The following is a 16,981-nucleotide window of genomic DNA, read 5'->3' as shown; positions in this document are numbered from 1 at the left end:
ACTACAAATCCCTTAGCCCAAGATCAGAGCCTGCACTCCAACCCTCTGCCTCTGCCTGGTAAAAGAGAGGGAGGATTGGGGAGGAAGGGAGGATGGAGTGAGCAGGACCTTGGAGAAGTGACACAAAGGAGGTAGGACAAGGATATTTGAGTCTGAGGTAGATCCTGGATTGCACTTACATTCAAAAAGTGATCTTGTGCTTAAAAAGGTTGGAGACTGCGGTCTTAAACCACACCTGAGTCAAGAGGAATCCCTGCATATGTCACAGCTCATGCCACAGATGATGGGCACATCTCAACAGACTTTGAGCCTAAAGTCTATTCCAGCCGTGCTAGTGAATGCACTTTCCAGGTGCAAGGCCGTCCTCAGGCCTGCCCTCTTTAGATATGGGCTCTCTGATGCGAGAAATGCCCCTTTAGCCTCCCTATTCTTAGCCATCTCAAAAACCCACCAAATCATCTAACTGTTGTCTCCAGCAGCAGGAAAGCCATTCTGACAAAAGACAGGGAAATCTCAAAGCAGAAGGCTGCCAATTTCCATTCTAAAGCACCCCACACCCACCCAACAAATTTCCATGGGACATGAAAAGAACACCAGCTCTCAACCTCAGAAAGGACACCTTTCCACATATTTATTTCTGGTTTAATCTCAATTGTCAGGAAATGGTCACAAGTATAAATGAAAAATCTCTTCTTTCACTCTCTCTCCATCTTCTACTCTGTGGGATACTGTCCGTCCGGGTGTTTCTGAACTCAAAGAAATCCCCCAGGTATTAAGCAAATTTCTATACCAAGGCCCTCATACTAGTGAGTGAAAGGTTTCCACCTTCTCTCTGTATAGTTGATGGAATGAGTTTGCCAGGATGTGGAAAGGAACTTCGACGTTCTCCATCTCCTTCTGTAAAGAGAGAAGAGAGGTTATGAAAGATGGATGGGAGGAAGCATTAAATTATTTCAGCTTCTAACTGCTCAATAAAAACACCCACATTTATACTGGGAGTCGATTAAATGATAAAGAAATGTAACAGAGCCCCCAAAAGAGAAGACACCCACTTCCACAGATGGAGAAAGACTCACCACTGATGTCTCACAGTATTGCAGGCCCTGGATCTCAGCCCACTCCTCTGCCCGTTTCTGCTCCACAGCTCGTCGACCAATCAAGTCTGTTTTATTCCCCACTAAAACACCTACAGAAAATGTGAAACAAAGGAAAAGAAAAAAGAAAAACTGAATTGATAGCACTGGTGGGTGAGTTAGAAAATGGGAGGAAAAAAACTGGATTGCTAGGCTACGGCTCATTAGATAAGGTACTAGTAAAGACAGTAAGGGAATCACCTAGAATATGCACTTCTCTGGTCTATCCTACTCTCAGACTGGTTGAATTGGAGGAAGCCATGCCTGGCTTGGATTTAAAATAATGCTTTACGCCACATCTCAACGAGACGAGATGCTGCCACAACATAAGAATCAATGCAAAGAATCTCACCATCTCCTACCTGGAAGGTGCATTCCAAGGGTCCGTGCCCTCAGCCTTTCCAGCCATTTGGCACAGTTGCTGAAAGACTGTTCATTGGTGACATCATATATAATACATAAGGCATTGGGCTGCTCCCACTGTACATCAAGAGAGAGATACTGTTAGCTAATGAAATTAATGTGGTCAATGGCCAATACATCCCCAGAAAAGTGTCTGTATGGGATATACATTCCAGGGCAGAAATAAAACGAGTCTGATATAATGGGACCTCACACTTAATTAATTGACCCCAGGCTTCAAAATTAGATCATACAATGGAAAGGCCCCTAATGTATAGGGACCGGGACACACTTGCTGGAGTGGGAGAAGTCAAGAATAACTCTATGTCTCATTTTAAGGTGGAGTCTCTGGGGAACAGAAAGATCAGTATGAAGGCAAAAATCTGTTACATTACAATTGGTGAAATGGAAGTTCTTCTAAAAGCTTGAATACCCCCTCCTCCCCCAAGACATCTGCATAGCTATCTCAGTTTAGTATTCCCATTTCTTTGTAAAAACCAAAGGAACTTCCTTTGGGATCCTACCTTCCTTCCCTAGAAAAGATTCCCTAGATTACTGTTCTAAGTTTCAGAACAGGGGTCAGAGGCAACTGAGACCTATTTCTCCTCCTCCCACTCAGACCAAGGCTTGCTGCATCTGCCAGACTGGGTAGTTCAGATCCTTTTTACAGCAAAGGCACTTTTAGGAACCAGAAGACTATTACATGATACTTGCCAGTTTCTCCATCATCTCAGAAAATAGTTCTTTGCCCGCTGAGTCAAAAATGAAGAGCTCCTGAAAGCAGAAAGGAGGTTTGTGTGGAAGACCATGCAAAGAGGATCTAGGACTTATAGTGGATCACAAACAGAATGAGCCAGTAGTGTGATTCATTTCCAAAAAATGCTAATACCACTCTAGGTTGCATTAACAGGAGTGCTGTCCCTAAGACACAGGCAATAGTTGTCGCACTTTACTTGGCACTGTGAGGCCTCAGCTGGAGTACTGCATCCAGAGAAGAGCAACAAAGATGATCACAGGTTTAAAAAACCTGATTACAAGGAAAGATTAAAAAAACTGGGCATGTTTAGTCTTGAGAAAAGAAGACTAAGGGGGGACCTAATAACTGTCTTCAAATATGTTAAAGACAGCTAGAAAGAGGATGGCAATCAATTGTTCTCCATGTTCATTGAACGTAGGATGAGAAGTAATGGCCTTAATTAGCTGTAAGGGAGATTTAGGTTAAATATTAGGAAAAACTTTCTAACTACAAGGGTTGTAAGATCCTCATCATTGGAGTTTTTAAGAATAGGTTGGACAAATGCCTGTCAAGAATAGTCTAGATTAATGTGGTCCTGCCACAGCACAGGGGACTGAACTTGATAACCTCCTAAGGTCCCTTCCAGCCCTGTATTTCTATGATTCTATGTGGCTTGAGAGGTGCACATTTGAAGCTGTCACACTTGCTTCTTGTTCAACCACATCAAAGTAGCCTCATGCTTTCTTGGCTGAGCTCACAGTCTCCAAAATGCACTTAGCCCAGAGGGCAAGTGCAAAGCAGTAGCTGGATTTCCTACAGAAACAGTGAAAAGATCTACCCCGCAGTGCACCAGGAACAATCTCTGCTCCAAGCACCAATTAGATTAGTGGAACAAGAGACTGGGATGCTAATCTGAGTATATTTATAGCTTAATGGTAGTGCAGAGCATTAACACATAGGATTCTGCACAGCACCCAATCTTCATTGTCCTAGGGAAGGATATCTGAGTATACTACAGGAGCCTATCTAGATTGGTAAGAGCTTCAGTTTAAGAGCTGGTGCAGCTGAATATGTAAACATGTATGTTTTTAAAATATGATCCTATATATGTCTGTTAGTCTCTAAAGTGCCACAGGAGTACTCGTTTTTAAAAACAAATTATCACTGGAAAATCAGCTATTGTACATAATTACTTTTATTATTTGTATTATCTTAGAGCAGTGGTCCCCAACCTTTTGGGGCTGCCGGGCGCAGCGCTGCACATGCGCTGCGCGCCCGGGGTGCAAGAATGGCTTGGGCCGGCCCTGGTCACTTGGTGGGTGCACATAAATGCCCCGGCAGGTGCCATGGTGTCTGCGGGCATCACGTTGGGGACCACTGTCATAGAGCATGAGCATGATCAGGTTTCCTGATGCAAGTTAATCAAGTAAACTTCTGGTGAATCCATCCAAGGCAATGAGACATATCAGACAGACACATAATGATTGGACTTTGTGCACTGAAGAGCTCCTTCTGCTTCTATTTGTGATATAGAAGGACTCACCACGCTATCACTTGTCTCTGGAACAGATACAGTCTTCACCAACAGTTCCACGCCTGTCGTCTGTCAAGCAGAATCAAGAAAACATTAATCAGCAGGGCTTGTTATTGTGTCCATTACACACAATATTCTGGAGTGAAGTAATCCTCTTAGATCACCAGAATCCTACCAATCTGAGATTGTGGAGAACCATCTTCAAAGTAACAATTTTTAAAGTCCTACTGACAAACTATTTTACATATTGTATGTGGTGGTACGGAAACCATGTTAGTCCTAGAATATTAAACACAGAGTGGGTGAGGAAATATCTTCTATGGGACCAATTGCTGTCGGTGAGAGAAAGCTTTCGAGCTTATACAGAGCTTTTCTTCAAGACCCTGTCTCTATACATTTTCTTAAGGTCAAAAATACTGACCTTGTCTCTCTAAATTTTCTTAAAGTAAAAAATACTCTCAACCCCTAGAGACTTGCTCATGTGGGGACAGGCAATGGAAAAGAACTAGTCTCTAGAGATTTGCTCACATACCAGGACATTAGTTGACAACTTTGGATCTAGAGCTGGGTCAAGACTCACTGCTTGGTTGCTCCAAAACGTCTCCCTGAATCTTCTGTACTGACCATGTGATCTTTCATAGGTGCTATGCTACAGCTGGCACATGGAATTCTAACGTCCTTTTTTGTGCCTCTTCCACGTTTTATTTTACTTTCTCTCCCCCACCCCCACCCAGCCCCTCTTGAGTGTCTATTTCTCTTCTTCAGTTTTCCTTTTGGTCTTTATTTGAATGTATAATACATATGACAGGACTTATTTTTCATCCTGCTTCTGTACATCCTTCATCATTAATGTTTTTCACATGGAAGGGATGCAGACTGCATCCTCTTCCACTTAGAATGTTTTTTTTAGATTTCAATAGCTTGGGGCCATAGAGCATATCTTCATGTTTGTACAGTGAAGAACATACATTCTACACTCAGATATTCTGTTTGGAGTAGGGATGTAATAGTATAGTTGATTAACCTATTAACTGATCAGCAAAAGCTTAAAGATTAATGCTATAGACTACCTGCATTTCCCCCCCACCTGTTGCCAATACATTTTTTAGCAGGTTAGTCAGCAGCCCATCTCAGTCCCAGCTTGCACTGGGTCCTGGACCTTCCCCCACTGTGGCTCTGCATTTAAAGTGTATTAGGAGCCAAGTGGGCAGGCAGCCAGGCTCAAGTACCAGATTGTGCCAGGTTCGGGAGCTCAGACCCCTCACCCCGGATAGGTGCTGCCCCGGGACTATAGAATAGTCGACTAACCAATAAGAATCCATGAGGTTAATCAACTATTCAATTAACCGATATTTAACATCCCTAGTTTGGAGTAAACAGTTTCCTCCTGTAGCAAACCCTTTTCACTTTGAGCTCCATGAAAATGGAAAATTGTCTAGGGCCACACAAGCTCGTGAAGATTCTGATATAGAAGGAAACGGTCACAATTAATTTACTCTGTTAAGCTTTGAAGTCAACTCCCTATATACATGGAAACCTACTGTGATGCTAGTCAGTTTATTTTTACTACCTGGTATATATAAGTATTTTGACAGAAAACCCTATAAAACTTTAATGCATCAATGTAAAGGCCAGTCTATAGCTAAAACCAACCTCAATAATTCAGCCGGTCCTAAAATTTCCTGTTCCTCACTCATGGATTTTTAGAGAGGTCACCCAATAGCAAAGCAAGCCTGCTGTCCTCCCTCAGTACATGTCCTCATCATACAAAGCTTACCAGTGTGTAGTTTTTCTGGAAATGAGCTCCATCACTGCAAAACATCTGGGTCAGGGCAGTCTTCCCCACTGCTGAGTCACCTGCATGACCAAAGGACATGACCAACCATGGCTTACAATCTGATTTCAGCTCCCCTCAATCCTGTTCCCACCAAATTCCAAAAAGAGCTTTTTGTTATCTGCATTTACAATTTTACCAGTATCAGTCACTACAGTCAAAACATCTAAGAAAAATCAATAAGACAATTGTCTAAGTGGTGAAATGAGTGTTGCTATTGCATGTGCAGTGCTGGCTTTAGGTGTCTGCAATGTCCATGGCCAAGAGGCACCCTAAACATCAAGACAGGGTTGCCATTTATTCTAAAATTCACAGGTCGGCTCTGTGTCCTTTCTAGCACGGAGAATTAAAGTTTCCCAAACTTATTTTGGTCCTCAGGCATATTTCAGTGTGAAGAATAAAACTGGAATAAAAGGGGAGAAAGGTCTGGATATGAAAACATCCTCTCTCAAGATTATAAATCTCCCAAAATCCAAGTGTGTTTTGTTTGGAGGAAGCAGGTTATTCATGCTGCAGGAGAATTGTAATAGGCTGGTAGTGTTCTCTTATAAACCCTTCCCCAATTAGCAGGTATTTTGCTTGGTAACAGACACTAAGCAACTCCGGCTGCAGATGACCTATTAGCTCCACCCTGAACATAATGGAAGTGTAAACTATGAGTGTCACTCTCTAGAAAAAAAGGAACTCCTGATTCATCACCATACAGGAGAAAAGCCTGGTACAGGGACAGTAGAGAGATGGCTTGTGTCTCCTCTATTCTGGAGCTGCCAGGGGCTTGTTTGGCTCTGATGAGCATGGCTTATCCCATAGGGCTGTCCTAATTTAGGCTCCTGCTGCAATAGTCCCTGTGGGCTATTGCAGTAGCACTGAATTGCTGGTCTTAAAAACGCACACACAGGCCACTCCCTGGAATATGCACTACATCGGGCCCTGTTGTGAAGCTGGTGTGCTTATGCATACTTTCCAGCTCTTTTGTGCTGGCCTGTCCAGAACAAAGGGTTTAGCGGTCAGAGAGTAATTCCTCACAAACTATCTAGGTTGAACAGTGCATATGCAAGGATCCTAGGAAGCAACCAAGCCTACAATTAACATTTTGTGTTATTATTTTGAACCCAGGAAGGGGGTACATTTTGATCCTATCATAGGATGGGTACATTGCATTTTGAGGTAGAGTGGGAATGCTATACAGAAGTCTGGAGCGGGACAGGTGTTCCAGATAACGACTCCCGCTCACAGAATCACAGGCCAAATTTAGGCCTGCTGTAACTATATTTAATACTAGTAGCTGAAAGTCTATATTATTGCATAGGTATAATTCGTAAAGTCAAGTGTGTAAAAAGCTGAAAATAGGGGCCCTTATTTCATAAGCTGTGCTGCAATGGTGCAGTTTGTACATGTTTGTACCCACAGCTGCTCCACCTTGTTATCCCAAGTAGCTGTTACTTCCACTTCTCTGATCAGCTGTCACATTTGGGCTGCCATGGAAACTTTTAATTCCAACATTCCTCCTGGTTCTCAGTGCTGGCTGAACCTGGTGACATTCTGAAGAAGAGCTCTCAACCATGCTTGTCGCTAGTTCCTTTGCTTCACACCGACTCAACAGACATTCTAGGCTTCAGAGTCACAATCCTGTTACAGAGATAGCATCTAGAGATAGAGATCCTATTTACACAGGGGCTGAATGGGGCCAAAATATTAAGGTGGAAATGCCCTGTTTGGTCATTTAGTTCACAACAACTTCTTAAGGAAGTACATGAACCAATAAAGTTTGGGAGCCACTGATCTAGTTCAGCCTTGACAGATTAGGGATTGTTTCCTACAATATGTTCTCTAGTGTTCCGTCCTCTAGTGCACTGTTTCCCTGGGGAGGCTATTGTACAATTTAATATACCATTACCTCCATGTTTCATGACACAATGCTTCTTCACATACTTCCTCAAATTAAAGGAAGTTTTTTGGTTCCAATTTTTGGTGCAAATTTTTGCTTTCTTCTTTCACACTGAATGCCCCATTAGTGAGACAAGGTAGGTGAGATAACATCTTTTATTGTATGAGATTCTGTTGGTGAGAGACAAGCTTTCAAGCTTATGCAGAGGAGCTCTCGGTATGCTCAAAAGCTTGTCTGTCTCACACGGGTCTTGGTTGACACAGTTCTTACGAAAAATTAAGCCTGAACTTACTGCAACTGGAAAAGTAAGCTATGTACATTGATTTGTTGCTCTGGCCTTTGAGTATTAATCCTATTTCATGTATTGAAACAGGATTATTGGATTGCTTAGCAGTAGTGTTGGGAAAATAAATTGTTTTGTAAGGGTATAAAAGGAACAGAAGTTGCCCCAATAAAAAATTACCTCACCCATCTTGTCTTGCTAATATTCTAGGACCAACACCGCTACAACAACACTGCATGCCCCATTAGTGATGCTCTTCTCTTCCCTTACTCCATTCTTTCCCCAATCCATCATTATAATTGTTATTACAGCATTATAATTTTTATTATTGCTAGTTTTTTTCTTTTAGTTTGGTCCTATTCTTCCACCATTGCTCCTCACACTATTCCTAATGTTAATAATTCCATTGCCCTCCTGCACCTTCTCCATTTCTCTAAAAACAAAATATTGTTTGCACCTTCTTTAAATACATTAATTTCAGCCTAACTAATGCCGTATCTTTAATCTTCCCTTTTTTCTTAACAACTAGCTCACACAACAATACTCTTGACTGTAAATCGTGCCTGGAGATAACAAAGGAATCATTGTCCACTGCATAGTTAACAGTTTTTCTGCTAACGGAAGATTTTTTTTTCTCTTTTTCATTCTTGACCTCAGTGCATCTCTCACCAGTGTGACCCACTCTCTCTCCTCCAGATGAGTAGGTACACGACTTTCTTCTTCCCACCTAATTGCATTCCCCCCTTTATTTTGTGGCTCTCTTCATTATGAAGACTCTTCCCCTTTGGTGCTTACTGAATCAAACAGGGAAGTAAGAATCTTTTCTAGTTTTATCTAGTGTCTTTCACAGTGTAATTTGGGGAAGCATAGGGGGTGTCACGTTCCAGACAGGTCACTGCTGCACCCAAGGGGGGTGTTTGCCCCAAAAGTTGGTACAAAGGGGCCATGTGAGATGTCAAATGAGAGCGTATGTTCTACTGATTCTGTATATGCTATCCGTGTACTTGTATTATATCTGTATATGGAGTTATAAACATGTACTCTGTAGGGATGCTGGAAAATTCTCTGCCTGTGGCTGAGCAATGGGGAAGGAATGCTTAGCCAATGGCTATGCTAACTAGCAAGGAGACAATGAAACTCTAGGTGCCAATACACACCTCAGGAATGTGACTGATATCTGTAAACCAGCCAGGGCAGAAGGGCTGCCAGCATGGGACACAGGGATAGGTCGTTGGACCATGTGACCTTCTCTGGCCAGGAAGATGCCGGGGCAGTATACAAATGCCTTGTGGCACCCTCCATCTGGTCTTGAGTTCAGCTCCTGATCCCAGATGCAGCCTTGCAGGGAACAACAAGCCAAGAAGAACTGTGGACCTGTCCTGACATAGGATGTACACCAGAGACTTTTAAGATAGCAGTTTATAACACCTCTGCTAGGAGCCTGTATTGAGAACTGGGTGATTCGATGCATGTAATGTATTTTCTTTAACAACCTTACTCTCATGCTTTTCTTTCTTTTTTAATAAACCTTTAGATTTTAGATTCTAAAGGATTGGCTCCGCGTAATCTTGTGGGTAAGACCCAGAGTGTAAATTGACCTGGGAACTGTGGCTGGTCTTGGGACCAGAAGAACCTGTTCAGGGTAGATAAGATTGGGTTCTAAAACCCCTCACCTGTGTGTTAGGCCTGGGGCTGATTAGGGCACTGGAAGAGCTGGGGTGTCAGAGGGGTTTTGCTAGTGAGGCTTCTGGCTGGCCAGATTGGCAGCTGAAGTGGTCGATGTAACTGGTTTGTGACCTGTTTGTAAGGTCTCCAATCTGGGGCTCTAAGGTGCTCCGAGTTTTGAGCACTTTGCCACACAGGGGAGGACTGGGTTGCGGGTTCAAGACCTGCCTTCACTGGGTCAAGATGGCCAAAACCTGTAAGCGCTTTTGCGGAAAAGTGTCCGTGCCAATCTAGACGCTCTTTTCCGAAAATGCTTTTAACGGAAAACTTTTCCGTTAAAAGCATTTCCGGAAAATCATGCCAGTCTAGACGTAGCCTTCCTGTTTACTGAATCAAATAGGGAAGTAAGAATATTTCATTTTACCTGCTGCCTTTCACAATGTAAACCTCAGATGGTACAGAATTTGCCCTCCATGCATGGTCCTGTTGCCCTGATTGGAGCTGTCTCCTTCCCAAAGACAGAAGTAGAACTATACCTATGCTTTTCAGTTATCTTTACATTTGATGTCTTGCTACTATTGTTTGATGGCATTCAAGTGTACATACTTCACAACTCCTTAACAGTGTCTTGGCCAAACCTGCAGTTTTATCTCTGGTTCTTTCAGGTAATCTTGTGCTTCTCTTGAGCAAGAAGAGCCTCTCCTCAGACACATCTGCCTTTCTCTTATTTTCACACTTGACTAACACCATACTTCCCCCCGCCTCGTTGATTGTAATCATCTTTATTTCACACATACTTTTTCTTTCAGCACAAAAGGGAATGTGCCAGTCTATTTCATGAAACTGGGCTTGGCTCTTCATTCTGTTTCTCTCACCCTTCCTGTCATATCATCTTTCCATTGTTGTGAAGAGAGTGGTCTTTGATCCTGTATCTTTTTCACTGGCTTGCATCATATTTCCTAGCTCATCTGGATACATATTTCCTCATCTGTACCTCTTAGTTTGTTACCCTTTGCTTTTTATACATCTGTATTCACTAGAATACTATTGCTGTGAGGCATGGGTGAGGACTCTATGGGTGTTCCAGGGCTGATAGACAGACCCCTGATCAGCTCCTTCCCCATCTCCCAGCTCCTTCTGCCCATCCTGATCAGCTATCGCATGGCATGCAAGAAGTACTGGAAGGGGGAGGCATGAGAGCCGTGTGTGCTCAGGGAAAGGGGGCAGAACAGGACCAGAAAAAGTGGGAAGGGCAAAGCAAGGGCAGAACCTTTGAGGATAAGGTGTGGGCAGGGTCTGGGGTGCAGCAAGGATCAAGCCCCCCCCTTAGCACATTAGAAAGTGGATTCCTCTGGAATGAAGGTCGCTCTACAAAATGAAGCAGCGTGGCGGGGGCAGGGCGCCGGGGGGATCAGGAAAGGGCAGCGGGCGGATGTTTGAAGCATTGGCCCCTTGGGGGCATTACTGAATCCCTCCGCTGGCCCATCCGTGGGGGTCAGGCCCCGCCCAGCGCGCCGGGGGCTCCAGCCCCGCGTAGTTTGCAGCGCCAGAGTCGCTGGGGCTCGCGCCGCTCTTCTTCCGCCCCAGCGAGCGAGCGAGCCCAGAGGCGCGCGGGGCGCAGCGCGGGCAGTCGAGGCGCGAGGACGAGCTCACCTGCCAGGATGCACTTGGCGGCGAGTTTCACCATGGTCCGGCTGCCGCGAGCCCTGCCCGAGGGGCGGGGTTAAGGCCTCAGTGGGGGAGGTGGGTTAGAGGGGGGGTGGCTATTCGAACTCGGACCACATCAGAGGCTCCACAGCCCTGGCCCCGCTCCTGGTGCTGCCCTAGCAACCCCCCGCCCCCTCAGCCAGTCACCGCCCTCCTTGGCGCCGCCCGCTTCTGCGACAGGCGATTGGCTGGCGGTGCTGCCCATCCCACCGGCCGCTCGGGTGGCTATTGAGTCCCCTTTCCATTTGGCTCCGCCTTGTGAGACGGATGCCTCCTCGAATACTCTGAGGCCATTGGTTCAGGGATGTACTGCTTATTGATACGCGTGTCTGCCAATCAAAGGCCCCGCCCAATGCGAGCGGTTAAGCGGCCTGAGCTGAAGCCGGGGATGAAGTCATCAACGCTGCAATTCTGGGTCAGTGCGCGTGCGCCTGATGCTGTTTCTACCCAGCAACTAATGACATTCCAAGGACCCTGTTTTTAATTGGACAGACCACGGTGGCCCGTACCATCTCTAGGCGGAATTATTCCATGGGGAGAGTTAGGGGAAAAAAAGATGGACCAGAAAGTTTTACCAATAGGTGGGGTCATGTCCTGGTAGAGTTCTGGGGGAAAGAGCGGGGGTGAGATAAAGAACTGTGACGGCTTGAGCCCTTCGGTACATAATGGGCTCTTCCACAAAGCGCGTTCGCTAAACGTTAGCGTAACTGGAGTTTTCTGCGCATGCGCACGATACTTTCCCACCGTCTCGCTCCCTCCCGGTTCTGTTTGCTCGTGGGCCTGCGCGTGCGTCCCTTGGCTTGTTCAGCTGGCTCTTGGGCTGCGCTGCGTGTGTGACTGTGTTGCAGCCCCGGTGCATTGTTGCCGCGACAGCCCCCTCCTCCTGCAAGCTGTTAGGTGGCGGGGGCACAGTAGAGCCCACATCATTAGGTAACCAGGGCCCGATTAAGGTTATGAGGGGCCTGAGTGTGAATTACATATTACAAGGAACTGTGAAGCAGTCAGACGTGTATGCACTTATTTGCATATTCATTATGTAAAATTAGCAAGTTTATAAACTCATATGACTAAATTCTTGAAACCAAATTTTTACCCTAGTTTTAACTGTGGCAAAGCCATGAACGATATCATCATAACTCAAAAGACTTGACGATTTCATTCTTGATGCTCAAGAGGGACAAAGCACTGAAATACTCATAGATCAGAAGACAATTTCAACCCCTGTTGAAAGAGAAAAGGAATGTTCTCAACTGCTGTTAGTAATCTTTAGTGACGAATAAAGCTATAATGCAGTTTCAACTTTTGGGAAACATTCTATCTCATTGAATTCTGTGATGGTACATCCAAATAGATTTGCTTTTGTCATCTTTATATTTGAGAGTGATGTGCATTCAACAAATTGAAGAAATTCTTTTAGTAAAATCTCCTGGGAGATCTTCTGGGAACCTCTGACAGATACTTCAGCTGATTTCAGAACTTGAAATATTAGGTGAAAAATGTGTCAGTACACTAAAGGTTTTGTCAATCTTTTTGCAAGCCTTGATCTGATGTTTTAATGAACTTTTGTGTGTGTCAGTAATTAACTCTGAAGGGATTAACTCTGAAGACCACCTTGTCACAGAATGAGTGGACATTTGGATCATCATGTTTTCTGACTTTTACTGTGGTTGGCTGACTTATATTCATGTTTTAGCAGTTCTTTCAGCCGCCGCCTGAATTTCATACTCATCAAAACTATCTTACATACGTTGAACAGCAGTTCCAAGACTCCTCATTAGATTTACAGCAGTGGAAAGGTCAATTCTAGCACTTTGCAAGCTCAGATTGCACCTGCTGAATGGATGAAGTGTATCATTCCAGACCTCACACAAAATACCAGTTTCCAAAGTGCATATTGCATCATTCAGAATCTTTGCTTCTTTTCTTCTTGCTGATTTTTTATTAGCTTGATCATCCTTGATGCTATCTAGTGTTTCAAGGATGTTGGGGTATCCCAGAACAACTGCATTCACAGCTTTAGCACTGGTGCTTCACTGTGCCCCTGAGAATGATTTGGGCACTGGATATCCCTTTGGTAGTGAATCTTTAAGAATCACCCCCACAACTGGTTGAAACAGAGAGAAATCTGTACAATTCTTGGAGAAAGAAAGAAAAACTGCTTTGACACAACGATTCATGGCAGCCAACAAGGTTGAGTGAGAAAACAGTACGTGGTATATAATCAATCAAAGCACTGCGCTTTTTTTAATCTTTGCCTGCATCCCTGAATATTTGCTACTTCTATTACTTGCATTGTCATAGGTTTGGCCATGACAAAGGCTGATATTAATGTCATTTTTGGTGAGGAAATCAAGTAGGTACAAGGCTAATTTCCCTCCTGCATAGTAGGTGATGTTTATGAAAGTCACTAAATGCTCAAGTGGTCTGCTGAGTATTAGAGAAAAGAAACTGCCCCCCCCCAGTAAAAAAGTTTGGCCAGGCCGCTCTTGTTCTGCAGTACTCCTTGAGAGAAACCGGCCACACCCTTCCTGCATACCATTGCCTTTAGAAAAAGGAAAGGTGTGAAAAGGGGAAAATAGCCTCAGACTCTCCCACCTGTCACCTTGGCGTGAGAACTGCGGGGCTTACCTGGTCACATGAAACCTGCACAGTTTCGGCCCAACCCCTGGGACACAGACCCCCCACTTGGTGACCATTGGGCCATATATGGTAATATGCAAGCACGGGAAAGCGATGTGCAGATTTGGGGATAAATACCCATGACACAGTTCGCTCTAGGAGGTCTTCGCAACACACGTACCACCGTGCGTGTGCCTTCTCGTATACTTCCAAGCGCTACCAGCCTGATCAACCGACCAGCCACCTCCCCCGACTCTCGGGCGTAACCAAGGCCTTCGCAACCGAACCAATATCTGGGAAATGTTCCGTGTGCTGTGTAAGTTGGTATGTATGATTTGATTTTTTCTTGTTGTATAAGCTTAGTGTTGTAGTTGTTTTTGGGTAGTACATAAGAGTTTGTAGTTATCACTGTTATTTTATTACTGTAGCTGGATATTTTAAGATTAGAGACTATTCCCCTTGCCATTCCCATCCCTATATCTCTGACACGTTTTACTAGAAACCATAGAATAAATATAATAAATACTGTAAATTCATTATTAACACGGTCTATTAAAAAATCTCAGAATAATACTATAAATTCATCACTGTCATAAAACTGTCCACCTGGTTCTGTCCTTCCCCCCTTGGGTATTCATTATCGGACCTGTGATTCTCGCGACACTGAGTGGCACATAATGCAAGATGATAGCTGATATAGATGTGACAGATCTGATGTTGACTTGACGGACATGGAAAAATATCCCATATCTTTGAGCTCATCTACAGTGACTGACAGTGTCTTCTTTGCCAACAGTCCAATGAATTCATCACAAATAGTCTTTGATAGGTATGATATATGGCCTTTTCTGTGGTTTGTGTGTTCATTAATATGCTGAGCTAAGAAAGGGTCAAATTTAGCCATTAGCTCTAGAATGCTGAGGTAATTACCATTGTGTTTTGATCCAACAATCTCATCTGAACCATGCAAAGGCAAAGAAAAAAATCTATGGTCTCAATTACACATCTGAGAACATTCTTCCAATAAGCACAAGCTTTCAAAAACTGGTTTTGCATTTGGGTTTCAATTCTGCCACTAACTTTCTTTTGGGTATGATAGCTGCTAACTGACAATGTATGCAGCTCACTCATTGCATGACTGGTAATGTGTTTGTGACATTTTTTCAATCATTGAAGCCTTCACTGAACATTCCTTACATTTTGGTATTTGAAAACAGGTGGCAATAAAAACAATACACTTAGAAGGTGCATAGATGAGCTATTCTCACTTGCCAATGTTGTGTTAGGCTTCACATCTTTAAACATTGATTTGGTCAGATAATCATTCTGATTGATGTACCCTCACTTTGTCAGTGAAAAAGCACGTAGACTCTGGCATTTCTGTGGACTCTTCTCAGTCTAATATGCAATGAGATCTTGACATGTCATGCCCCACTTGCCTAGATCATTGGAGAATGATAATTATATATTACTGTCACTGAAAAGTCTCAGAGGAGTGGAGGACTGCAGCTAGAGAACTCACAGAAAGCGGATTCTTTTTATCAGGTGCAGCAGGTTAACTTGGGCTGGTATTTGGACTTCCTCACCAGCCTTGGTCTGAAGAAAAAAAATGTTAGGAGAGGAGTACCTTTTCATCTTTCTTTAGCCTCCTTCAGTTTCTGCCATTCTCCTTTTTTTCAACGTGGTTTCTATTGTCCAGTCTAGGCCTACTGTATTCAAAGTTCAATATTGCTCAGGCCCATAAACACTTACATAACCCATGAAGACAAAATCACAACCACCATAAATTGAATTCACAATGTCAATGGATTAATTTGTACAAAGCAATATCTAACAAGACAAAAGATTTCTGATGTTCCTGCCACTGTTGCTCTGCTGTTGCCTTGATATGAAATAGAGAGTCTGTGGTAGGGCCTAAACATTAGGAAAGACTAAATATTAGGGCCTAAAAATAAGAGGGCCTAAGGCTATAGCCTACCCTGTTACCCACACAAATGTCTCTATCTCTTCCACACTGTAGGGACACACACCTTTACCCCATTCCTAGGGCTCAAGGTGCAACCCTGTTAATTTACAGACCCACCTGTACCCAATTTCTAGGGCACAGGGCATAACTTCCTGCAGGTTTTGCAGGTTCTTTAGCCACTGAAAGATCCTCACACAGTAATATTCTTATCCTCTATTTATTGACAATTCCCAAACAAGCAGAATACACATGCTACGCACACAGTGTCATGCTCACCAATCCTGATAAAGACAGACAGACTTCCCCTGTTGGCCAGGCAAAATCAGTCTCTCTGGATCTTAGCTGCTGAACGTCACGGTTGTGCAGGAGAATCCTGGCAGCTCTGGTCTTAGGCTGTGTCTTGGAGGTGAATAGTTCTTCCAGGTGTTCCTTGTTTTCCCTTTGGTCTTCTTCCAGCCTTTTGCTTCTATTACTTTTTGGACTCCAGTTTATATAGTGAAACCTGAGTCCTGCTTAGCTATACCTTAACTAATTATTTTAGTATAATTTTATTAACCAAGCATAACAAAATTATCTAACCAATCATACCCCACCACCTTAATTAAGTTACACCTAGCAAAATTAATTACACAGCAGACAGAAACAGTTACACACCAGACAGAGATCATACAGGCAAACAATATAAAAGTGAGGATACATAACCATAGAGTGTGGATTCCACAATCTCAACTATGGATAAGCAGTTTCTTGCCAGACAGAATGGTGTTACTTAAGTTTTCTTTACCCATCTTGAGATCTGTTTCTTTATCTGGTGACAGTGGGAGAGCTATGAGGACAAAATCCCCTTCTCACAACCTGGTGTAACACTATTTTAATACAATTTAGATGGAATGTGAGTATGTGACTCTAGGCCTTACAGCTAATGGCTGCTGCTCTTCAGTCTGGCTGCAGAGGAAAGCTTTGGTTCAGGCCTACCACAAGCCTTCCAACGTGGCTACAGAAAAACCATATTGTTACAACCCTCAGAGAGGAAAAGGAGAAGGTTGTGATTATATTGGTCATTAACTTGGTTGGCTCCCTGCATCCTCCAGTACCCAAAGAAGTGCTCCAGCCCCGCTCTCCCATTACATTCACTGCCTTCCTAGCCAATCTGTCTTAGTCCTTTGTCAGCTCCTCTGGCTGCTCTTAGCCTCTCATTAGCTTTGTGATGGTAA

At 43.7% G+C, this 16,981-nt stretch overlaps 1 protein-coding gene across 1 annotated transcript; it reads right to left on the bottom strand.

Moving 5' to 3' along the window:
• Positions 1-614: 614 nt before the first annotated feature.
• IFT27 (intraflagellar transport 27) lies at positions 615-11,283 on the bottom strand. Its single transcript, XM_075937736.2, has 7 exons — positions 11,129-11,283; positions 5,583-5,662; positions 3,815-3,874; positions 2,250-2,309; positions 1,496-1,613; positions 1,077-1,186; positions 615-897 (listed from the first exon to the last, which is right to left on the bottom strand). Exons 1-7 carry the CDS (start codon positions 11,160-11,162, stop codon positions 799-801), a joined length of 561 nt encoding a protein of 186 aa, XP_075793851.1. The 5' UTR covers positions 11,163-11,283; the 3' UTR covers positions 615-798.
• Between the last annotated feature and the right edge of the window lie 5,698 nt (positions 11,284-16,981).

This window comes from Pelodiscus sinensis, chromosome 1 (assembly GCF_052426305.1).
Source record: "Pelodiscus sinensis isolate ZL-2025 chromosome 1, ASM5242630v1, whole genome shotgun sequence".
NCBI classification, from domain to species: domain Eukaryota; kingdom Metazoa; phylum Chordata; order Testudines; family Trionychidae; genus Pelodiscus; species Pelodiscus sinensis.
This window is presented reverse-complemented; position numbering and strand designations above follow the sequence as displayed.